Below are 17,813 nucleotides of genomic sequence, written 5' to 3' on the forward strand. Positions count from 1 at the left end.
CAAGATAGGCTACTTTATTGCCATTTTACTGGTCCATGTTTAACCAAACAGCTTTCATCACTCCTGTGAACTTCAGCAGGCCAGGTCACACATATTTTAATAGGCTAGGCGTAGCCTACTGTCAAATTATGTTATCCCACTGTATCTTTGCAGAAATGGACTCACACACACACAAAAAAAATGCATAGATAAAACTGCATTTAATTCATAGTGCTTGCAGCACAACTAAAGGGATTAATCCTGGGGCTTCCATGGTCCACGTAACCAACACAGGTGATGTGAAACCATCGCTCGCATGAACCTGTAGCAAGTTGAAAACAACATAGGAACCATTTCAGAGTACATATTTGACATACACTGTAAAATGCTATAATTGAAGCATCATGATGGAATCCTTTACCCATTCTTTACACAAACATTCGTATTCTCCAAGGTCATCAGTGACAACAATAAGAATTGTCAACAATTGTGTCAATACAATAACACTTGTTATAGGAATACAAGCATCGTGATTATAGACCAGAATATCAGCCACATTAAAACACATCTTCAAAAGTGCCCTGGCCACCTCCTTCCTGTACAGAGCCACTGCTGCTCTTGTATTTGAAAATAGCAGCGGCTCCTCTTTTAGTGTCCTTACAGCACACTAATGTGACACAAACTTACCTGTAATTAGCTGTTTGTTTTGTCAGCTGGTAATATGTTCAACACTTTGTTGTTTGGAACCACACAGCCCACAGAGAAACAACAAACTTACCTTCAGGACAAAAACTCTGCAGGAGCTACCATCCGGCTGCAATGTGTGTGGCACAGTGCCTGCTGTCCACCTTGATACACTGTATCCTTTGTTGCGGATGAATGCCCTGTTGGTATACCAACACCATGACATATGTAAGGGATAATACATTCTCAAATATGTGTCTGAGAACCTTTTCACCATGGCTTTTATGACTCACCTTATAGACTCTAAACATCGTTGGACCTTGCTGGAGTCAGTGGCCTGGCTCATGGACAGCACCCATGACGAGGTCAAGTTGGGTGGGATCACACTATAAAACACCAGGAGCATTTACAGAATCACTGACATGACATCATGAAAGTTTGAGTGTTTTTACAGAACCAACCTCAACTCTGCCTACCCTCAGTCTTGACCTCTTTCCTTCCCAGACCTTCGTCATTTCAAATGAGTCTAGAAAGAGTGCCTTCCCCCCCACTTTGTTTGCAGCGGGTGATGTTAGGGAGGCCTCATCCTCCTCACCCTCCTCCTCGCCCATGGGGCCTTCCGAGGGCAAGGGGGTGGAGGTGCCAGCAGGGGGCTGGGCCCTTTTAAGCCTTTTTGGCACCCTTGGGACCTCCTCCACGCATAGTTTTAAATTATCAATGTTGATGTTGTGGTCTATAAGGTCCACACTTTTCCCCTCGACCTTTGAGACCGTGAATGGACCCAAGAACTCTGGGTCCAGTTTCCCCCCTTTCCTTTGCTGGCTCCTAATATTCCTCCGCCATACCAGCGCCCCCACTGTCAGGTCAAGACCCTTCTTTGTCGTCTTCCTTCTAATTCGGTTCCGCTGTCTCTTGGTGTTTTCTTCGACAGGTCTCATTATGCGTTCATGGCGCTGAATGTCAATAGCCACCTGTTCACTTAGGAAATCATCCTCCATTGATTGGTGAATCTGTGGAGACATATAAGTAAAGATGTCAGCCATATATCACAGCAGTTAAATGTATGTGTAATGGTTCAGTGGACACTGACTGTCTGTAAATGTTATGATTCACCTGAAAATCCTCAGGGACCTGGCAGGGATAACGTGCCTCCCTTCCAAACATGAGGTGGAAGGGGAAAAACTGTGTAGTAAGCTGCTTTTTGGTTCTCAGCCCAAACATTACAGCATCCAAATACTGGTCCCAGGTATTGGGTTTGGTCTTGGCGAGTTTCCCCAGGGCGCTGAAAAAGCGATAGTGTAATTGTTAGTGTTACATTGCTATGTTAACATTGTTGAACAGAACTGAAAAATCCAAATTACAGAGGCCATGACTTTAAAAGAAGCTGTCAGACTGCAAACATGTCACATCTGTTACATAAGTGTGTGTGTGTGTGTGTGTGTGTGTGTGTGTGTGACGTGTGTGTGTGTGTGCGCATTGTGATTAATAAAGTGCACATCTTTCTGATTGTCCTTTGTCTAAGTGAAGCTGACTGCAGCTGGACAGAGATGGAATGCCAGTGCTTCCTGTTCAACCCTAACCCACCCCCACATGACATAAGTAGCAATCTCATCATATTTGACTTGGATATGAAAATGAAATTTACTTCTGGATGGTGTCATTAAATTTCTCCACCAGTCCATTGGTCTGTGGGTGGTAGGGGGCAGTCAGGCTCCTTTGTATGCCCAATATTCTGCACACTTCAGTATTGATCTACGGAATATATGCAAGCATCCATGTAACTCTTGCCATAGCAAAGCATTGTATATTGCCATTTACATCAGCAAAGATTTCACTTACATCATTAACAAACTCCCTGCCATTGTCTGTGAGGATTCTTTTGGGCACCTCAACTGATAAACAAATTTCAAGATGCAGTTGGCAACCTCCTCTGCAGTCTTGCGCCGCATGGGGTATGCCTGTGCCCACCGTGTTCTGTAGTCAATCATGACACAGATGTACTGATTGCCATCAGCAGTTTGTGCCAGCTGTCCGATGAGGTCCATCCCCACTAGCTCAAAGGGATCTTTTGTCTGTTGGCAGATGAATAGACACAATCCTCAAATAATGAACAAAAAAGATTGTAGCTATGGTAACGTTTGGGTTGGTTGCTTTTTAAGCGATCTCCTTTTAGCCTGGCACACTGTGCACTGTGCCACCTGCAAACAATACATGTCAGATGTTAATGTATTAAGTCAATTTATTAGGTTATGACAATAACAATGTCCTAAATGTATTCAGTTAATGACAATGTCCTCAGACCATCAATGTGTTCTTTAATGTGCAAGAGCCTACCCATTGTTCGATGTCCGTGGACATGCCAGGCCAGTAAAAACGTTGAGATATGGCATCTCTTTTTTTTATCTGGCCTGGATGCCCACTTATATCATTGCAATGGAATTGGCGGAAAATGTGGTCTGCCTCCTCTGCTGTGCAAACCACTTTACATGCACTCTCCAGCAGAGTCCCCTTCCTCCGCTTGTAGTAAAGCTGGTCCTCTGTGGAATATGTAATTGGTCATACTCGTTATATGCTATACTGTTAAAGCAGGTGGAACTGGAACATAACAAGGTAAGGTTTGGTGAAGGGTGATGATGATGATGTATTTTAATTCCAAAGGCCAAGGAAACTTCATCAGGATGCATAGTATCCTGGATCCATGAAATAACTGGCCTTTACAATAAAAAGCTCCCTGCATATGAGAATTGAACAGAGGGGGTTCCAATTATGACCCCTGTATTTTCAGGAAAACATTTATTTTACTAGGCCTATACATTTTTCATTCACAAAGAAAATTGGCACAAGGCATAAGATCAATATCCAAAAGATGATTTTATATTCCTCTTTTTAGTCAACTTTAGCATGTGCTCAAATATTACCCTCACAAATTACTGTGATTTTTGCTCCTCACAAATAATCCTGATGTTGATTGAATTCTATGTTTGTATGGCCTCTGAATAATGCATATCTATCTATAAACAATATGACAAATTAATAACTTGAACTCGAGCTTAATAAAAAAGAGGGCACTTTTATTTTGACAAAATGGCGGCCATGTTGGAAAATGTCATGGACACTACACATCTTTTACTGTCTATGCGCTACACCCACCATCCATGCAGCTAAGCATGCCGCGAAATTGTGCAGTAAACACTGAACGTTATATGCCATTTCCTTTCCGTGTATGTTAAGAAACAGAAGGATTATTTCTCGATCATAATGAGCGGCCTGTGTAGAGAAGTGATAACACTGCAGCTCGGACATTATTCAAACTTTGTCGGGACCCACTGGTGGAATTTACAGGTAACGTGATCTATTGTTCTTGTGCTAATAAGAAAGCTTGTTAACATTAACGTTAACTTGAGTTAGTTCTGATATCAGTGGAAATACTTAGCATGTTAGGTGCTGCTTTGAATTTGGCAAGACACACGGCTTGGCAAGTCTGCTTGTCTACAGGTTACGATGCTAAATTTGCCCATAACCACACATGTCCGTTGTCCTGCACTGTCACTTGGTGGATTTTCCCGTTAAGCAACTTAATATGTTTGTTAACGTATCTTAACAGACGCATTTGTCCAAAGCGACGTATAACAGCAACAAACAACTTTATATTGGCGCTAATCTAAGTCCAATACATGTAGAAATGTAATATCACTACAATATTTCGCGACCACTTCCGGTTTGAACTCTGAAAGCTAGCGCATGGACAACTGAAACAAATAAAATATTTGGCAACTTGGTTGGGTATTTTTCGTATAAACCCGCTGGTAGTGGGTAGGGGCACTCACTGTCCAGCTGTCGTCAACGTTTTTGCCCTTTCATCCCTCGTCGGAACAGTTCTTTGACATTTTCGAACATACAACCACGTGGTTTTGTTTATAAGGGAGTGCGGCCGGAAATGACGAAATGAGAATTTCGAGAATAATGATGGCGGAAAAGTGAAAACCAGCGCCCCTAGTGGTTTCGTTCATATCGAAGAACAGCTCCCATGTTAAAGCATTCTATGGTGTTTTCGTGAATATACCCGAATCAAACTTTAATTTAAAAAGAATAATTACATCGGAATCGCCACTTTTGCTGACGACACCTAGCTATTTCAACAAAACCCACTGGTACTCTTCCGTCAGCTGTAATTACTGCCTGCCTGCACTTATTCTTATAGCCTTACTCTAAGAAAGATGAAGAAAAACCTAGCCAGCCTAATGTGTTGATGACAATTAGTGAACAAGAGTTTGAGGTGATCTTTCTATTCTCACAGCTTTCCTCACTATTGATCTGCATTGTGTTTAATACTGTATGGCAGGATGCCTCTCTTTCTTATGACTTGGATGGATCGCCAGGGGAGCTGCAGAGTGATGTCATGTTCAGAGAGGGGGTCACCCTTGGGGGTCAGGTCACCTACACCCCCCGTCTCATTGCTATGGATCTCAAAGGTGAGGGACATACACGGTGCAGTTATCCTGTTGAAAGGCAAGCCTTTACCCAAGCCTCAAATTTACAGCAAACTACATGCATGTAATAGTGTGCAGTAAGCCTATTTATTTCCTGATATTTTCATGTGCACTGGTGACTGAGTGACAGGGGACTGTTGGTAAAAGGGGAACATTTACACATTGTATGGAGTTTGCAACAATGTAACTCAAAAACGTGACATGTCGCTCTGTCTGTTCATACTCTATTAGGCCATGTACTGTAGCTAAATATTAGACAATGCACATGTCAGTCAGGATTCATCAAAGTACATGAAGGTGGAACATTTCTTAATTCAAGTTATATCACATGTACACATGATATACGTTTTTAGAAAATACATTATTTAGGTGGTTGAATTAGCTTTCCCTTAATGGTGGAGGCCAAAATGTATCAGCCAGGCATTTGGTTCCCATTCCCAACAGGAAGCCTTCAGACATTACGACAGGAGGGCATGCTGTACGAAACAGAAAACAATGCCAGTGCCTTCAGCTGGTAAGTGTGTACATGTGTGTGTGTGTGTGTGTGTGTGTGTGTGTACTTACTTTGCTCTTACAATGTCCAGTGTTTAAACATTTGATAAATGTGTCCTTATTGTACATCTCTTTCTTATTTATTTATTTATTTATTTGTTTGTTTATTTATTTAAAGGAGTGGACCGTTGGTAACACATCAACACACACCGCCCACCAAAAACTCTTTCCTTCAGGATCTAGACAAGTTGGATGTGAGTTGTGGTTATGTTTGTTTGGGAAATACAATATTTAACAAAGTTGAGGGCTGCATTTTCACACATTAGCTCTTGAAAAAGTCTTTGTTGGACCATGTGTTCTAACGTACACTTTCGGCCCTAGACCATCATCAGGGTGTTGTTGGCAATCAAAGCAGCAGAGATACTAATATAGTCACAGGTGGGCCCTGTGACATCACCAGATGGACTGCTCCCTTGGGTACATTCAGTCACTGAAATGGTCCGCAGAGAAGGAATAGTCACAATAGTGACATACCCCATACATGCATACAGACAAACCACACATGAACTGAACATACAGTCAGCCCATATCAAAAGCGAGTGATATTGAACGTCACAGAAAACGATTCAAAGCCTGCTCTTTATTGAGGCCAGCTCAGTGTTTAACCTTCAAATGTGAAATTATGTGTGCTTATTCATGGTCCAGTTTACTCACATTTCCTGAGACGCAGGTACTTTTTCTACCTTTTTCCATCTAGGGGCCACTTCAACTACTTGTTAATTGCCACTTCCAGCTATATTAAATCTTGTCTTTGTGTTCAGAATGGGGAGATCCTGGCAAAAGCTGACTTACACAGTTCCCAGCAGCCACAGTACTCAGGTAGGGATTGATACAGTACTTATATTTATACATTATTGAAATGGCTCAGAATGTTTTTTCTGATCAACTTAAATTTATAATACATAATAAGTAGTGCAGTACCCTGACTTTTCTGGTGGATATTCTTGGACTGTCACACCATCGAAATGTGCTATTTTGTACATTATGAACAATGTATTGTTCAATGTACTATACAGTATTTTGTCCTGGAATGTCAGTGCCTTTTAGACTTTTCAACTGCAAAACGCATGTTGTTTAGAGATGGAACATTAACTAAAAGCTCATGGGTGTTTTAGGTTTTGAATGTTATTAATCCTCAATGATTGATTGATATGACATACAAATTGCAGGAGCTCTTGCCATAGAAACAGTGAACAGCAGTTTGGAGCACTCTAAGAGGGTGTACAGCCTGGAAGGAAATGTGAGGGTGTGGTCTGATTTCCTGAGGGTTCACTTACATCCAAGGACCATCTCAGTAGTCCATCAGTACAACCATGACGGGTAGGTTTGTTTGTCTTGTTCCTATAACAAGCATTATGAAAAAATTAATACTGATGAAAAAATGTTCAGGAGTAGTTTGGAATGTTTTTGGGAAGTTTATTAGCCTATACCTTGTTAAAAGATTATTTCATAATAAGAGAGAGATTACTTCAAAGGTAACATTAGCTCCATATATGGGACCAGAAGCTCAAAAAGTATTCAAACAATGCAGCAAAAAGCGTAACAGTACATTTTCTCACTCACAAATCTCCAAGGACATAACATTTCACCTCTGGTGTGTGGACAGCACAACAGCATGCCATTTTTCTGTAGTGGCTGGCAAGCAGTGGCAAGCAAGCTGAGTAGGCTATCAGCTAGTTTAACTTCTCAATGAAGATATACAGGGATCTTTATGCCTTGACTAAGTTTATGTTGCATACAACAATTATTGTATATAAAAACACAAAGGTAACAAAGACATCATTTATATTGTACCGTGTTTTCATGCTAACATTACATGTAGTCTACAGTAACTGCCTGACTAGGCTTACAATGAAATGCAATGATGCATCCATCATTACCCCCGCAAAATGATTCTGAGAAATCAATTCATGCGTTGGAAAAGATATGAATCGATTTACAAGGAACTTACCATATATATTTAATGATCATGTCTGTGTAGTGAGGCTGAACGCCTGGAGGCTTTTGGCCAGGGGGAGGCGCTCTGCAAAGGTGCTGTACTGGATGAGCTGGAGGACAAGCTGCACTTCTTCGTTGAGGAGTGTGATTACCTTCAGGTATCTATGCACTGCTGATGGGCTTCCTGGTCTAAGTTAACATTTCTGCATCATTCAGCACTGTTCTATTCCTCACAATGATCAGTGATGAGTGATTAATTTGAAAATGAAATCGGTAATACATATTGATTGAAAAGAGGTAATGATAGACCAGGCATGATTGAATAGAGACTACAAGAAAATGGACAACATATCCACATCAGTCCCTAGCAACACAAGTGTCTTTCATAGGTCAGGATTATTGGGCTCTAAAAACAGATTGTCAACATTATAAAGCTACTGTGAAAGATTCAGTTTGCACACATTGGATCAAATTTCAATAGATATCCGAGATTAAAGATGGGTCTTGGGTTAGGGCTAGGGTTAGCCAATAATCTAGAGTCTGAGGCTAGATTCAGGCAATTTGATGATTATTTCTGGCATACTCTGGTGCAGATATTTAGAGTTTATACCATAGTCTTGTTGACATTTGACATGTCAAATTATTATTTTTATATTTTCTTATATTTATTTTCACTTTCTCTTGCTATTTTTTTTTTTTAATGTTTCAAACTGATGATTTGACACATAGCCCATTTCAAACCTCTTAAGTTTGCTTGTTGGACCCTTGGTTGACCAACAAGGCCGGTGTGCATCAGTGTTGGTCAGCTTATGGGCGTAGTACAGGAAACATCTGCGAAGTAATACACATAAGTGACCATTCAAAGCGAAATCAGTCGTTTTGCGCACAACTTTATTTTTTAGAAAATCAACAATAACAAACTTCCGGGTTAAAATGTTGAATTTCACGTTTTCGCATAATTTGACTGTATACAGTCTACAGTTTCATATCGTGAACGCATTTCACGGAAAAACATAAGTTTTGACTGTTAAACCCGGCAGGATTCAACACATTTGCTGTCATTCCCATTGTGCACGCGCTGCTTAAAGAGGTGATTTCTCCTCTTCTGGCATTTCGTGACAGGAGAACCATGTCAACTTTGGATGCGGTTATCTTAGCGATAGTTTGTGTAATACCCTTGATATACATATCGTTGGAAAGCTTAGTTTGTGGCCGTTCACGTGAGCACAATAACTTAATTTAGTAAATGTTACCGAAACGACTGGTTCCGCTTTACAGGGTCACATAAGTGGTTATGCAGCAAGCAAATTCCCCTCAACAGCAAACACAGAACTTGTTGTATAGCTCTCCTTTACATCAATTCTCTCTGCTGGCATCATAATCATAGTGTACCAAGTTCAAAGTTTATTGTCATGTACTCATAAATAAGCATTTATACTGTAAGTACTGAAATTCCTTGTGCTCAAGTGTCCATTGAACTACAGAAATAAATTAAAAAGAAAAATAAATAAATAGATACTACTATTTAAAAAAGAGGGATTGGGTAGCACCAAGGGACACCCAGGAGCAACAGGGGCAAGGAAAAACTCCCTTGTCCTGGAATAAACCTTGAATTGAACCTTGCATTAAACAGGGGATGGTGTTTTGAGGCATTTTTAAACCCATAAAATGCTCAGCTAAGCCATATACTTTTGTTTAGTTTCCATATTTTAATCATTTTTGAGGTTTTGAAATCTAACTGCATTGCTTTTTATACAGGGCTTTCAGGTGTTGTGTGACCTCTCTGATGGGTTCTCTGGCCTAGGGTCAAAGGTTACAGAGCTGCTTCAAGACTCCTATGGAGGACGTGGCATTCTGACCTGGGGTTTGTCGCCTGCCAGTTACGCAAACTCAGTGAGTTTATTTATTCAACTCAGTACAGTTTATTAATTCAACAATGGTATTGGATCGGTATCGGACACCAATATAAAAAAGCCCAGGCATCGGTATTGAGACTGAAAAATCGGATTGGTGCATCCGTAATTTGTTAGACCAATTTTAAATTCCTGTCGATATGATTCTGGCATACAGTACAGTATCTGTGTCATAACCTGCTCTGTTTTCCTACCTCAGACACCAGTGAGGGAGCATTGCCATATGCTAAACTGTGCTCTGGGCATGGTCCACATGGCAAATCACAGTTCGTTCTTCTGCCCCCTCACACTTAGAGGGGGGCTGGGGCCGCGTCCCACCGCCACACCTGATTTCACACACCTGAACTACGATGTGAGTCCTTATTATTATTAATATTATTATCTGTTTCGTCATCTGTGCCCACGGTTGCATGACCACTGTATTCTAATGGAGGCCCATATTCTGTTTAAGGCCATATTCAGAAAAAGATGTTTGCTACAGAAACATTTCCGTTTTAGTCTGTATATTCGGATAAACCAGTGACCAGTGACAGAAGAAGTAGTAGATTAGATTGGATTACATTCCATGGTCATTGTGCAGAGTACAAGTACAAAGACAACGAAATGCTGTTTGTGTCTAACCAGAAGTGCAAAATAGCAGAAAAGTACAATGTGATACTGTTTATGCACCAACTGCCCATAGCATACTTATGTCTCTCTCTCTCTTTCTATCTCTGTTTCTCTCTCTCTTTCTCTCTCTCTCTCTCTCCTTTATAGCCTACTCTGTGGTACCACTCAAGCTCCCTTTTGGCCCTAGCTCTGGACACTATGACAGTGTCATATCGTTTGAGACAGCACAGCAACCCCATGTGGCAACTGGCAGATGCACTTGCAGTTTCTGGGAGGAAGGTTAGGAATCCCTGAAATGCTAATACCAGCATTGAATATTGACTTTTCTGTAGTGTTTCTGTGTTTGCAAAGCTGTTGAAAAAGTTTCAATGTCCATAACTGTGGTGTTTGTTAATGTTTATTGTTTTTCTTAGAAATAGAGATCAAAGAGTGATGAGTTTGTGTCTGAAACAGGTGGTGTCTGCATATGGGGCCATCCCATTTCCTGTGGTGCATGGCACGCATCTCTCAGAGGCTTTTGATACCTTTGCTGATGCGTTGCCATGGAAACCTCTCTCCGCTTGTCCTGAGCTGGGCAATGGGTGCTGTTATGGTCAGTCTGTGGCTCTCAGGGGCCTGGAGAGGAAGAGCATGGTCAGGTGAGTCATACAGGACATGACATCAGCACATATGCAAGCGCAGATCACTTAAGGTCACAAGTACAGAGTAGAAGGCACATTCCTCATCCAGTGGTTCAGTAATGAGACTTTTGTGAATAAAACAATTATTTATGAATAAAATACATACTGTAAGTACATGTGTTGTAAATTGTTAAGCCTTATTCCACTGCTTGGTTGAATTCTCTATTGTCCTGCGTTCTTTTAAAAGTAGCCTATAAAGTACCTTGTAGCTTTGTAGCTCATTACATTTTGCCCATCACTGCTTTTAAGTGAAGGTACTAAAATGACACTAATAGGCCCTAAAAGGTGCCCTCGAAGTAGGAAAAAACAGATCAGATCTGTTTCAGATCTGAGGTGCTTGACGGAGGTATGCACTCTATATACAGAGTGCCATTCTACATTCACCATTCACATCACCTTGATGTTCAGATTGTCATGTTAATAGTTCTGTTGGTTCCTAGGCCACAGGTACCAGGCACCATGGACTACCCCTGCAGTGGAGAGGATATATTGGCCTCATGGATCCAATCCCACTATCCATCCAGCCCAGTGTAAGCTGCTTACTTGTGATATACCATGTATAAATCTATATATTATGAAATTGCAACATCTGTTCAGCTCTCTTATGGTTTGTGTGAATTACCTCATAGGGTGAGGTAGTGCTGAACTTAACACTCCGCATTATAAGTCTTACAGAAACATTTATACCCGTGTGCTTACGTCACCGTCTAACTGCATTTCAGGGCTCTACAGATTGTGTCCAGTGCAAGCAAGCTGACTCCACCCTTTCCACAGATCTTCAACAAATCTGTAAGCCCACAGGGCTTCTTACAGAAGCAGGTCCCAACCACTAGTGGTAAGTCACAGCGGGAAGAACCGCAGTCTTTTCAGGTGTTTTGACACCTTAGACACCAGTAGTATTAGTCGTTCCCACCGAAGTCATAAATCTAACATCATAAATGCGAGTTTGAATGTGCGGCATTTTAGAAGTACTAAAGATTATTACTCACTGTGCTCTGTATGGCAATGTATATGCAGAGGCAATAAAGATCATGTAGACAAACTTTCCCAGTACATTTGTTGGTTATAAAAAAGGAATAGAATAGACACAAAGTTTCTGACTGTTTATGTTGCTTATGCTGCTTGTTGTTATCTCTGTTTGACAGACAGTACAATTAATACTTTGTGTGTGTGTGTGTGTGTGTGTGTGTGTGTGTGTGTGTGTGTGTGTGTTTTGTCTTCAGCCGTAGCCCCTCCAGTGGCCAGTGTTCCAGTGCTGACCTCTCTGCAGTCATCTCCAGCCATAGGCCCATGGCTGTCAGAGCTACATCTCGCAGCGACCCGCATGGACCCAAACCGCATCGCCCCCAGCTTCCTCACGCACGGCCCAGAGCCCAGCGACTTGAAGGAGGCACTAGAACAGCTGCGTGTCCTTGCACACTGTTACCACGACGACGACTCTGGCTTGTTCCATTCATCCTCAGAGGACGATGACGATGACTGAGTTTGATGACATCGGCGACAAAGATGGCCGTAATGATATAAAAACAAAGATTGTGATGATAATGAGTCATGCTGACAGAAATGCAGACTGTTATCCCTTGCATGCTGAAGATGGGTGAAGCTGAGTCAGCAATGAATAAAAATGAACTTTGAAAATGACCTGACCAGAGAGCTCCTGACAAATGCTAATTGGCCGAACAGCTGCTACTCCTGGCAGCAATATTCTGTGTAGACTGGATGAATCATTTCCGTTTTGCACAGCTCTGGTATCAGTGCTGTACAAAGTACTTACACGTGTGTATTTGTTTAAATGTACCAGAAGTAGCATTTAAATTATTTCCATCACTTCGCTATCTCGATTTCCATGATGTCTTGAGTGCCTCTCCATACAGAAGACCGAGAAACCATGGTACTGTATGAAGACAGATTAGTACCCACCTCCGGCAAGGGCTTTGTTATGATTTATGAACATGAAATCTGGGCCATAGTCATCCATACAAAATGTTGTCAAATGTTCTTATTCAATTGAGGCTATTGCAGAAGCTCACTGTCTATTGTTCTCAATAAGGCTACATGTACTAGCAGAACAATGTAGACAATAGTTGCTCTTCCAGGGGAAATAAACTCTTACATTCTAAACTGTTACTCTTTGTCTCTTTGTACTCTTTGTACTCTTTGAGACAATATCAAACACTTCTTAAATTACGCCAAATGATTTTAATCTACAGTAGGTACGTTTCTTTACACTGAAACCAATACCAACTAGATTGTTTGATCTTGATCAGATTAGACAAGATCAATAAGACTTGGCAAGATTTTATAAGATAAAAGTTTTTGCCATATATATATATACAGTATATATACACACACCCAATTCCATTTTCCAACAGGCATGTTTTGTAGGTTTCAACAGAAACTGGCATGTTTGTACTGAATAAAACAAGACCATACATCCATATGCAGACGATGTGCACCTCACAGTGAAATACAACCAGATCCTGACTGAGGGCCTATTGAGTATCCACGGAAATAGTAACTGTCTCATGATTTAGTTGTTTTGAAAACTTCAAAGGATAAGCTTTAGAAATCTGATAAAAGAGCATTTACAAAAGAGCAAGATTTATTAAGTGTACCAGGAAAGTTGCTGTAAAAGGTACATTACCAAATAATAAAATAAAATAATCTTATGAAAGAATAAGAATAATAAATAACAGAATAAGAAAAAAATATATGTTCTGAATCAACTGAAACTCCAATCAACCAAAATTTAATAGGAACACAGGATAACATTTATTTAAGATTTTGGTTGTTGATTGGTTAATGTTGGCCATTCTTCACCACCAAAGTGTTCCATAAATTCTGAGAGACTGTAGACTTGTCCCCAGCCAACCTGAGCGTCCATACTGATGAAGTCATCTAAGTTCATTTTAGACTCTGCAAAACATTTAACAGACTCAACTGTAACCTTGTTGTACATTATTTTAAATAAATAACAAAATATATAATGCTCACCATACTGTAATGTCATACCTGCTGTCTCTATGCAGGGGTAGGAGGGTGGAGGCATTTTCCAATGGCCAACCTCATCTTTCATGTGTGAGCGATCAGAAGCAAAGCTGCTCAAGAACATTTCAGCAGGAATAACTCTCAGTTTTCTATAAAACAATGGAGGAGAATAAGAGACAACTTAAATAAAGTGTATGTGAAAATTAGCTTCAAATTCTTCTTCTTGTCGTACCTCCTGTATGATTCCTTCAGATAGTTATCGGACCGAAAGGCCTCCTTTTCATACAAACTCAGTGGGCAGGGGAAAGGAAGAACTGTGTCCAGATCATAAATGTAGCTTTCTCCACTGTTCCAGTTATGCAATAATATCACATGGTAATCCTGAAGACATAAAGCACAGTAATGCCATCATGAATACTACTAACACACTGCACAAACAACGGGCCTCAACGGGCCTCTTCTTTCCGTTTGGGACCTGTTACCAAATTGTGTAATATGCTTATGTTTGTAAACAGGCACACAAGCTCTGAACAGGGTTCTGTTGGTATGTTGACCAAAGTATGATACAGACTTTTTACTAGGATCTCAAGATACTATGATAAACAATTGACCTGAGAATTCATTCAGCAGATATTTAAAGGGGACATACTATGCAAAACTCACTTTTTGCGGACCTTTGTGTTCATATTTAGGCCTCCACTGTTCTTATAAACACTCCAAGCGTGAAAAAAACCCATCCATCCGTTTTCTGTAGATCAGTAGAAAGACTTTGGTGTCAAGAATAGTATGCTGCTGTGAGCCATTTGGATTGCTCCCTTATTCTGAAGTAATACTAATGGAATTTGCATAGACCAACCCTAGCACCAGGGTCTAACATTTGTGGTTGGATGCCGGCTCTGTTTGTAGTCATTTTCACCTGTGAAACGAGCAGCGTAATCAATACACGCAGCCGGAGGCGTGGCCAGCCCAGAAACGGCTCAATTTGGGAGAGACCAATTCTAACCTCGTTTAAAAAGAGGTATAATATGTCCCCTTTAAGAAAATGTTGCTGCTGCATGAGATCCAAAGTGTTGAATGCAATTCAATGCCATGCATGCATGTCTTGTTCTATTCAGAAATTCTATTTAATGGATCTTACCCACACAACTGGCTGATCTCCGTGACAGGATTTTTGCTTCCAGAGAGGAACCTGCACAGAGAAAATAAATTGTTCTTTAGAAGCTGAGTTGAGTTGAAAGTGGTTGACCTTAAGCTAGTAAAATGAAACATACCGTTCTCCTTTCATTAGATATGAAAACTGCATACACATCTTCAATGCAATGTTGGTGTTGTGCTTTGATATATTCACAGAGTTTCCAAATATTTTCCTCACTGAAAAGGACATATAACTTCTATTAAAATTGTGTTTCCAAACAGATGAATGAATTTGACACACAAACAGTACAAATCAAACATTTGGACATAAGCTAATTACTTATTGTGGGTTTTCTTTTATTTACTTTTATTTCTAGTAATATACTGGCTAGTAAAATGCTGGTTGGTCTGGCATATTTTCAGCAAAAAGAAATGGTATCCCTACCTTTTATTTTATTATTGTTACTGATAGGAGTCATAGTTTTAATAGTCGGTCACTATTCAACGTTTGGCATGGAATGATCCACAAACAAAAGGACATGGAGACAAATTTACAGCTTGATGCGGTAGGCCTACATCTAGCCTAGTTAGGCAGGCTATTGACTTTTGCGTGCGATAATAAAATGGACATATAGATTATTATGTATTTGGAAGATAAACAAACATATGTGCAACTCTTGTTGCATTAATTCACACAAAAGTTCAAAAATTGTAAGCTGCACATTTTTCTCATGCTCTCACTTTGGTAAATACATTGTGCACATGTGTTTTGCACCAAATATACCACAGTGACAGTAGGAAAAATGTGAGCATAGGTAACCGTTAAGCTAAACAGCGTTTCACAGACAAAAACTCACCAGTAACAGCTCGTGTAAACACACTCCTCTCTTGGTGGCGTGATGATGACATACTTCAGTGAAAGGTCCTGTTTATTCATGTTTTAAAAATAGGTTAATAATAACGTTACCTTCCGAATAGTTACAATAATTGAACTGTACACTTCAGACCAAAATCCTCATCATGTTTTATTATGTGTAACCGAAATATGAGTCCGTGCTGGAAACAAGACTTCATTGGCAACATGCAGAAGGTTCTGATCTGTAAAATTGCCTTTCTGAAACTCGGATATTGTAAATCTGCACTCGCAAATGTAGGCTACATTTGTGATAGGCTAGCCATGCATTATTGTAATAACAATAATTTTAAACTATTTAAAAAACATGGTTTTGACCACAGAATTTGGCCCTCAATCTGTATCATGAGTGTTTGGGAGGACACTTTTGTGGTGCTTGGAATCCTATCAAATTGATTAGATAAACTATCACTTTGATGGCTCAAAAGCTGTAATTGTTCAAATAACACATTGTTTAGCCTAGTGTAAAAGATAAAGTGTCAGGACAGAAAAAATAAGGTCTCTGTAGATTCTACAGTGTAGAATAACCCTAGGCCTATAGGCTATATCATTTAGACACTTTTGTCCAACGCAACTTATAGAAACAATACAATAGTTTTAAAAAATGTTTTTGCTACATAGAGTGAGCATGGCGGCACGTTTGATGCACATTTAAAAAATGTTTCCCTTTTAAACCTCATCATTCACTTCATCTTGTAGGAATAATGGTGCATTAATGGTGCATTAATGGGCATGGGGAAAGCAAATTCCCCAGTGATAACATTATTCATGTCACTTCATGGGAATAGACCCCTTCATGGTCCACGTCACAGAAAAGGTGTGCACCCAACCAGGCTCTGGATGATTACAAACAATTGCCGGGTCTATTAGAGGTGGGAAACTGGGGGAAGATTTTGCTAACTGAGCCCATGCAGTTAGGGGCTTGTTGTCACTTTTATCATGTTGTAGTTCATTTAAAGTCAATGCAGACTTTCATGTCCAACAAACTTAATGTGAACTTGGGAATTTGCCGTTTTTGTTACTTGAAAGCTGCATCCTAGAAGCTGTGGGTGGATTATATCTCAGTGAACTGGGCCCTCAGTTGCCTAATGTGTGTACATCAGTGATTTATCCAGCAGGTCCAGCGTGGATATTGAAAAACATGGAATTGACTTGGACGTTTTAGAATTGGAAATGAGTGAGGAAATCACAGCGTAGTATAATAGCATATTAGAGATGTTTAATGTTTAAAATAAAGTGGTATTTACAGATGCATCAAAGTCAATAGAAGGTAAAGCTGGTGTTGCATTTGTAATTCCTAGATCGGTAAAAAAAGAAAGACTGAGTGATTATCTTGCAGTTTACACAACTGAGCTTATTTTTATTGCTGTGTCCAGGGTTGAAAGCAATTAAACCTAGGAATGGGGTGGTAATTAGCCGGACTCCGCCTGTCTACGCACTTCCGCTCAATTTCTTTTCCCTTCAGTACTCTGTCTGGTATACCTTGATCCACTTTCGTTTACTCCGGCGAGTGCACCTCCGCCAAATCAGCGAACAGAGGGCGTTCCTGAGAATGATTATATTTAAGTTTCAAGCCTATTGTTATCGTTGTGTTCCCCGTGGTTAACATACGTCATTACCAAACGTTGATTGAACCCAATGATTTAAAACTTCGTACAAGTGTCACCAGGAAATAAACGTTTGCAAATGTATATAGGCTAGACTCTGCGAAGAGAGGTTGGTCTCCAGGCTAGGTGGTAATTGCTTCAGGCTCTGCATCTGCATTGATGAGCATCCAAAGTGTATGTCTCAGTCCAGGCAGGACATTCTTTCAGAAATTCTGCAGATGACGTACACTATTAAGCTCTGATATAAATATCAAATGAACTAACTGGTAACGGTAAGAAGGCATGTGCATCCCCTGAGATCACCATGAGTAGCCAGTAAATCTGAA

The 17,813-nt window shown here is 40.3% G+C and overlaps 3 protein-coding genes across 3 annotated transcripts; 1 reads left to right on the top strand and 2 right to left on the bottom strand.

The window, feature by feature from the left end:
- Positions 1-181: 181 nt before the first annotated feature.
- LOC134072498 (uncharacterized) lies at positions 182-4,558 on the bottom strand. The gene is made up of 8 exons (XM_062529223.1): positions 4,491-4,558; positions 2,503-2,735; positions 2,309-2,415; positions 1,777-1,945; positions 1,140-1,673; positions 957-1,049; positions 758-863; positions 182-301 (listed from the first exon to the last, which is right to left on the bottom strand). The coding sequence occupies exons 4-6, from the start codon at positions 1,882-1,884 to the stop codon at positions 993-995; spliced, it is 699 nt and encodes a 232-aa protein (XP_062385207.1). The 5' UTR covers positions 1,885-1,945; positions 2,309-2,415; positions 2,503-2,735; positions 4,491-4,558; the 3' UTR covers positions 182-301; positions 758-863; positions 957-992.
- msto1 (misato mitochondrial distribution and morphology regulator 1) lies at positions 3,735-12,960 on the top strand. Its single transcript, XM_062529222.1, has 14 exons — positions 3,735-4,005; positions 5,006-5,135; positions 5,598-5,667; positions 5,824-5,899; positions 6,467-6,524; positions 6,875-7,025; positions 7,687-7,801; positions 9,402-9,536; positions 9,756-9,908; positions 10,313-10,444; positions 10,619-10,803; positions 11,286-11,375; positions 11,568-11,680; positions 12,069-12,960. The coding sequence occupies exons 1-14, from the start codon at positions 3,922-3,924 to the stop codon at positions 12,326-12,328; spliced, it is 1,752 nt and encodes a 583-aa protein (XP_062385206.1). The 5' UTR covers positions 3,735-3,921; the 3' UTR covers positions 12,329-12,960.
- A 318-nt stretch (positions 12,961-13,278) lies between these two features.
- Positions 13,279-16,018, bottom strand: ntaq1 (N-terminal glutamine amidase 1). Its single transcript, XM_062529224.1, has 6 exons — positions 15,825-16,018; positions 15,105-15,204; positions 14,972-15,022; positions 14,066-14,214; positions 13,858-13,982; positions 13,279-13,761 (listed from the first exon to the last, which is right to left on the bottom strand). The coding sequence occupies exons 1-6, from the start codon at positions 15,902-15,904 to the stop codon at positions 13,622-13,624; spliced, it is 645 nt and encodes a 214-aa protein (XP_062385208.1). The 5' UTR covers positions 15,905-16,018; the 3' UTR covers positions 13,279-13,621.
- Between the last annotated feature and the right edge of the window lie 1,795 nt (positions 16,019-17,813).

This window comes from Sardina pilchardus, chromosome 24 (genome assembly GCF_963854185.1).
Source record: "Sardina pilchardus chromosome 24, fSarPil1.1, whole genome shotgun sequence".
In the NCBI taxonomy this organism is placed as follows: domain Eukaryota; kingdom Metazoa; phylum Chordata; class Actinopteri; order Clupeiformes; family Clupeidae; genus Sardina; species Sardina pilchardus.

Excerpts from the sequence above, each read along its gene's own strand:
- LOC134072498 (XM_062529223.1), bottom strand. The coding sequence starts at position 1,884 with ATGTTTGGGCTGAGAACCAAAAAGCAGCTTACTACACAGTTTTTCCCC. Across the intron at positions 1,674-1,776 it reads AGGTCCCTGAGGATTTTCAG|ATTCACCAATCAATGGAGGA; the intron begins GTGAATCATAAC and ends ATGTCTCCACAG. Across the intron at positions 1,050-1,139 it reads GAAAGAGGTCAAGACTGAGG|TGTGATCCCACCCAACTTGA; the intron begins GTAGGCAGAGTT and ends GGTGTTTTATAG.
- msto1 (XM_062529222.1), top strand. The coding sequence starts at position 3,922 with ATGAGCGGCCTGTGTAGAGAAGTGATAACACTGCAGCTCGGACATTAT. Across the intron at positions 5,900-6,466 it reads AGGATCTAGACAAGTTGGAT|AATGGGGAGATCCTGGCAAA; the intron begins GTGAGTTGTGGT and ends CTTTGTGTTCAG. Across the intron at positions 9,537-9,755 it reads CTGCCAGTTACGCAAACTCA|ACACCAGTGAGGGAGCATTG; the intron begins GTGAGTTTATTT and ends TTCCTACCTCAG.
- ntaq1 (XM_062529224.1), bottom strand. The coding sequence starts at position 15,904 with ATGAATAAACAGGACCTTTCACTGAAGTATGTCATCATCACGCCACCA. Across the intron at positions 13,983-14,065 it reads CTGAAGGAATCATACAGGAG|AAAACTGAGAGTTATTCCTG; the intron begins GTACGACAAGAA and ends ATTGTTTTATAG. Across the intron at positions 13,762-13,857 it reads CCCCTGCATAGAGACAGCAG|AGTCTAAAATGAACTTAGAT; the intron begins GTATGACATTAC and ends AATGTTTTGCAG.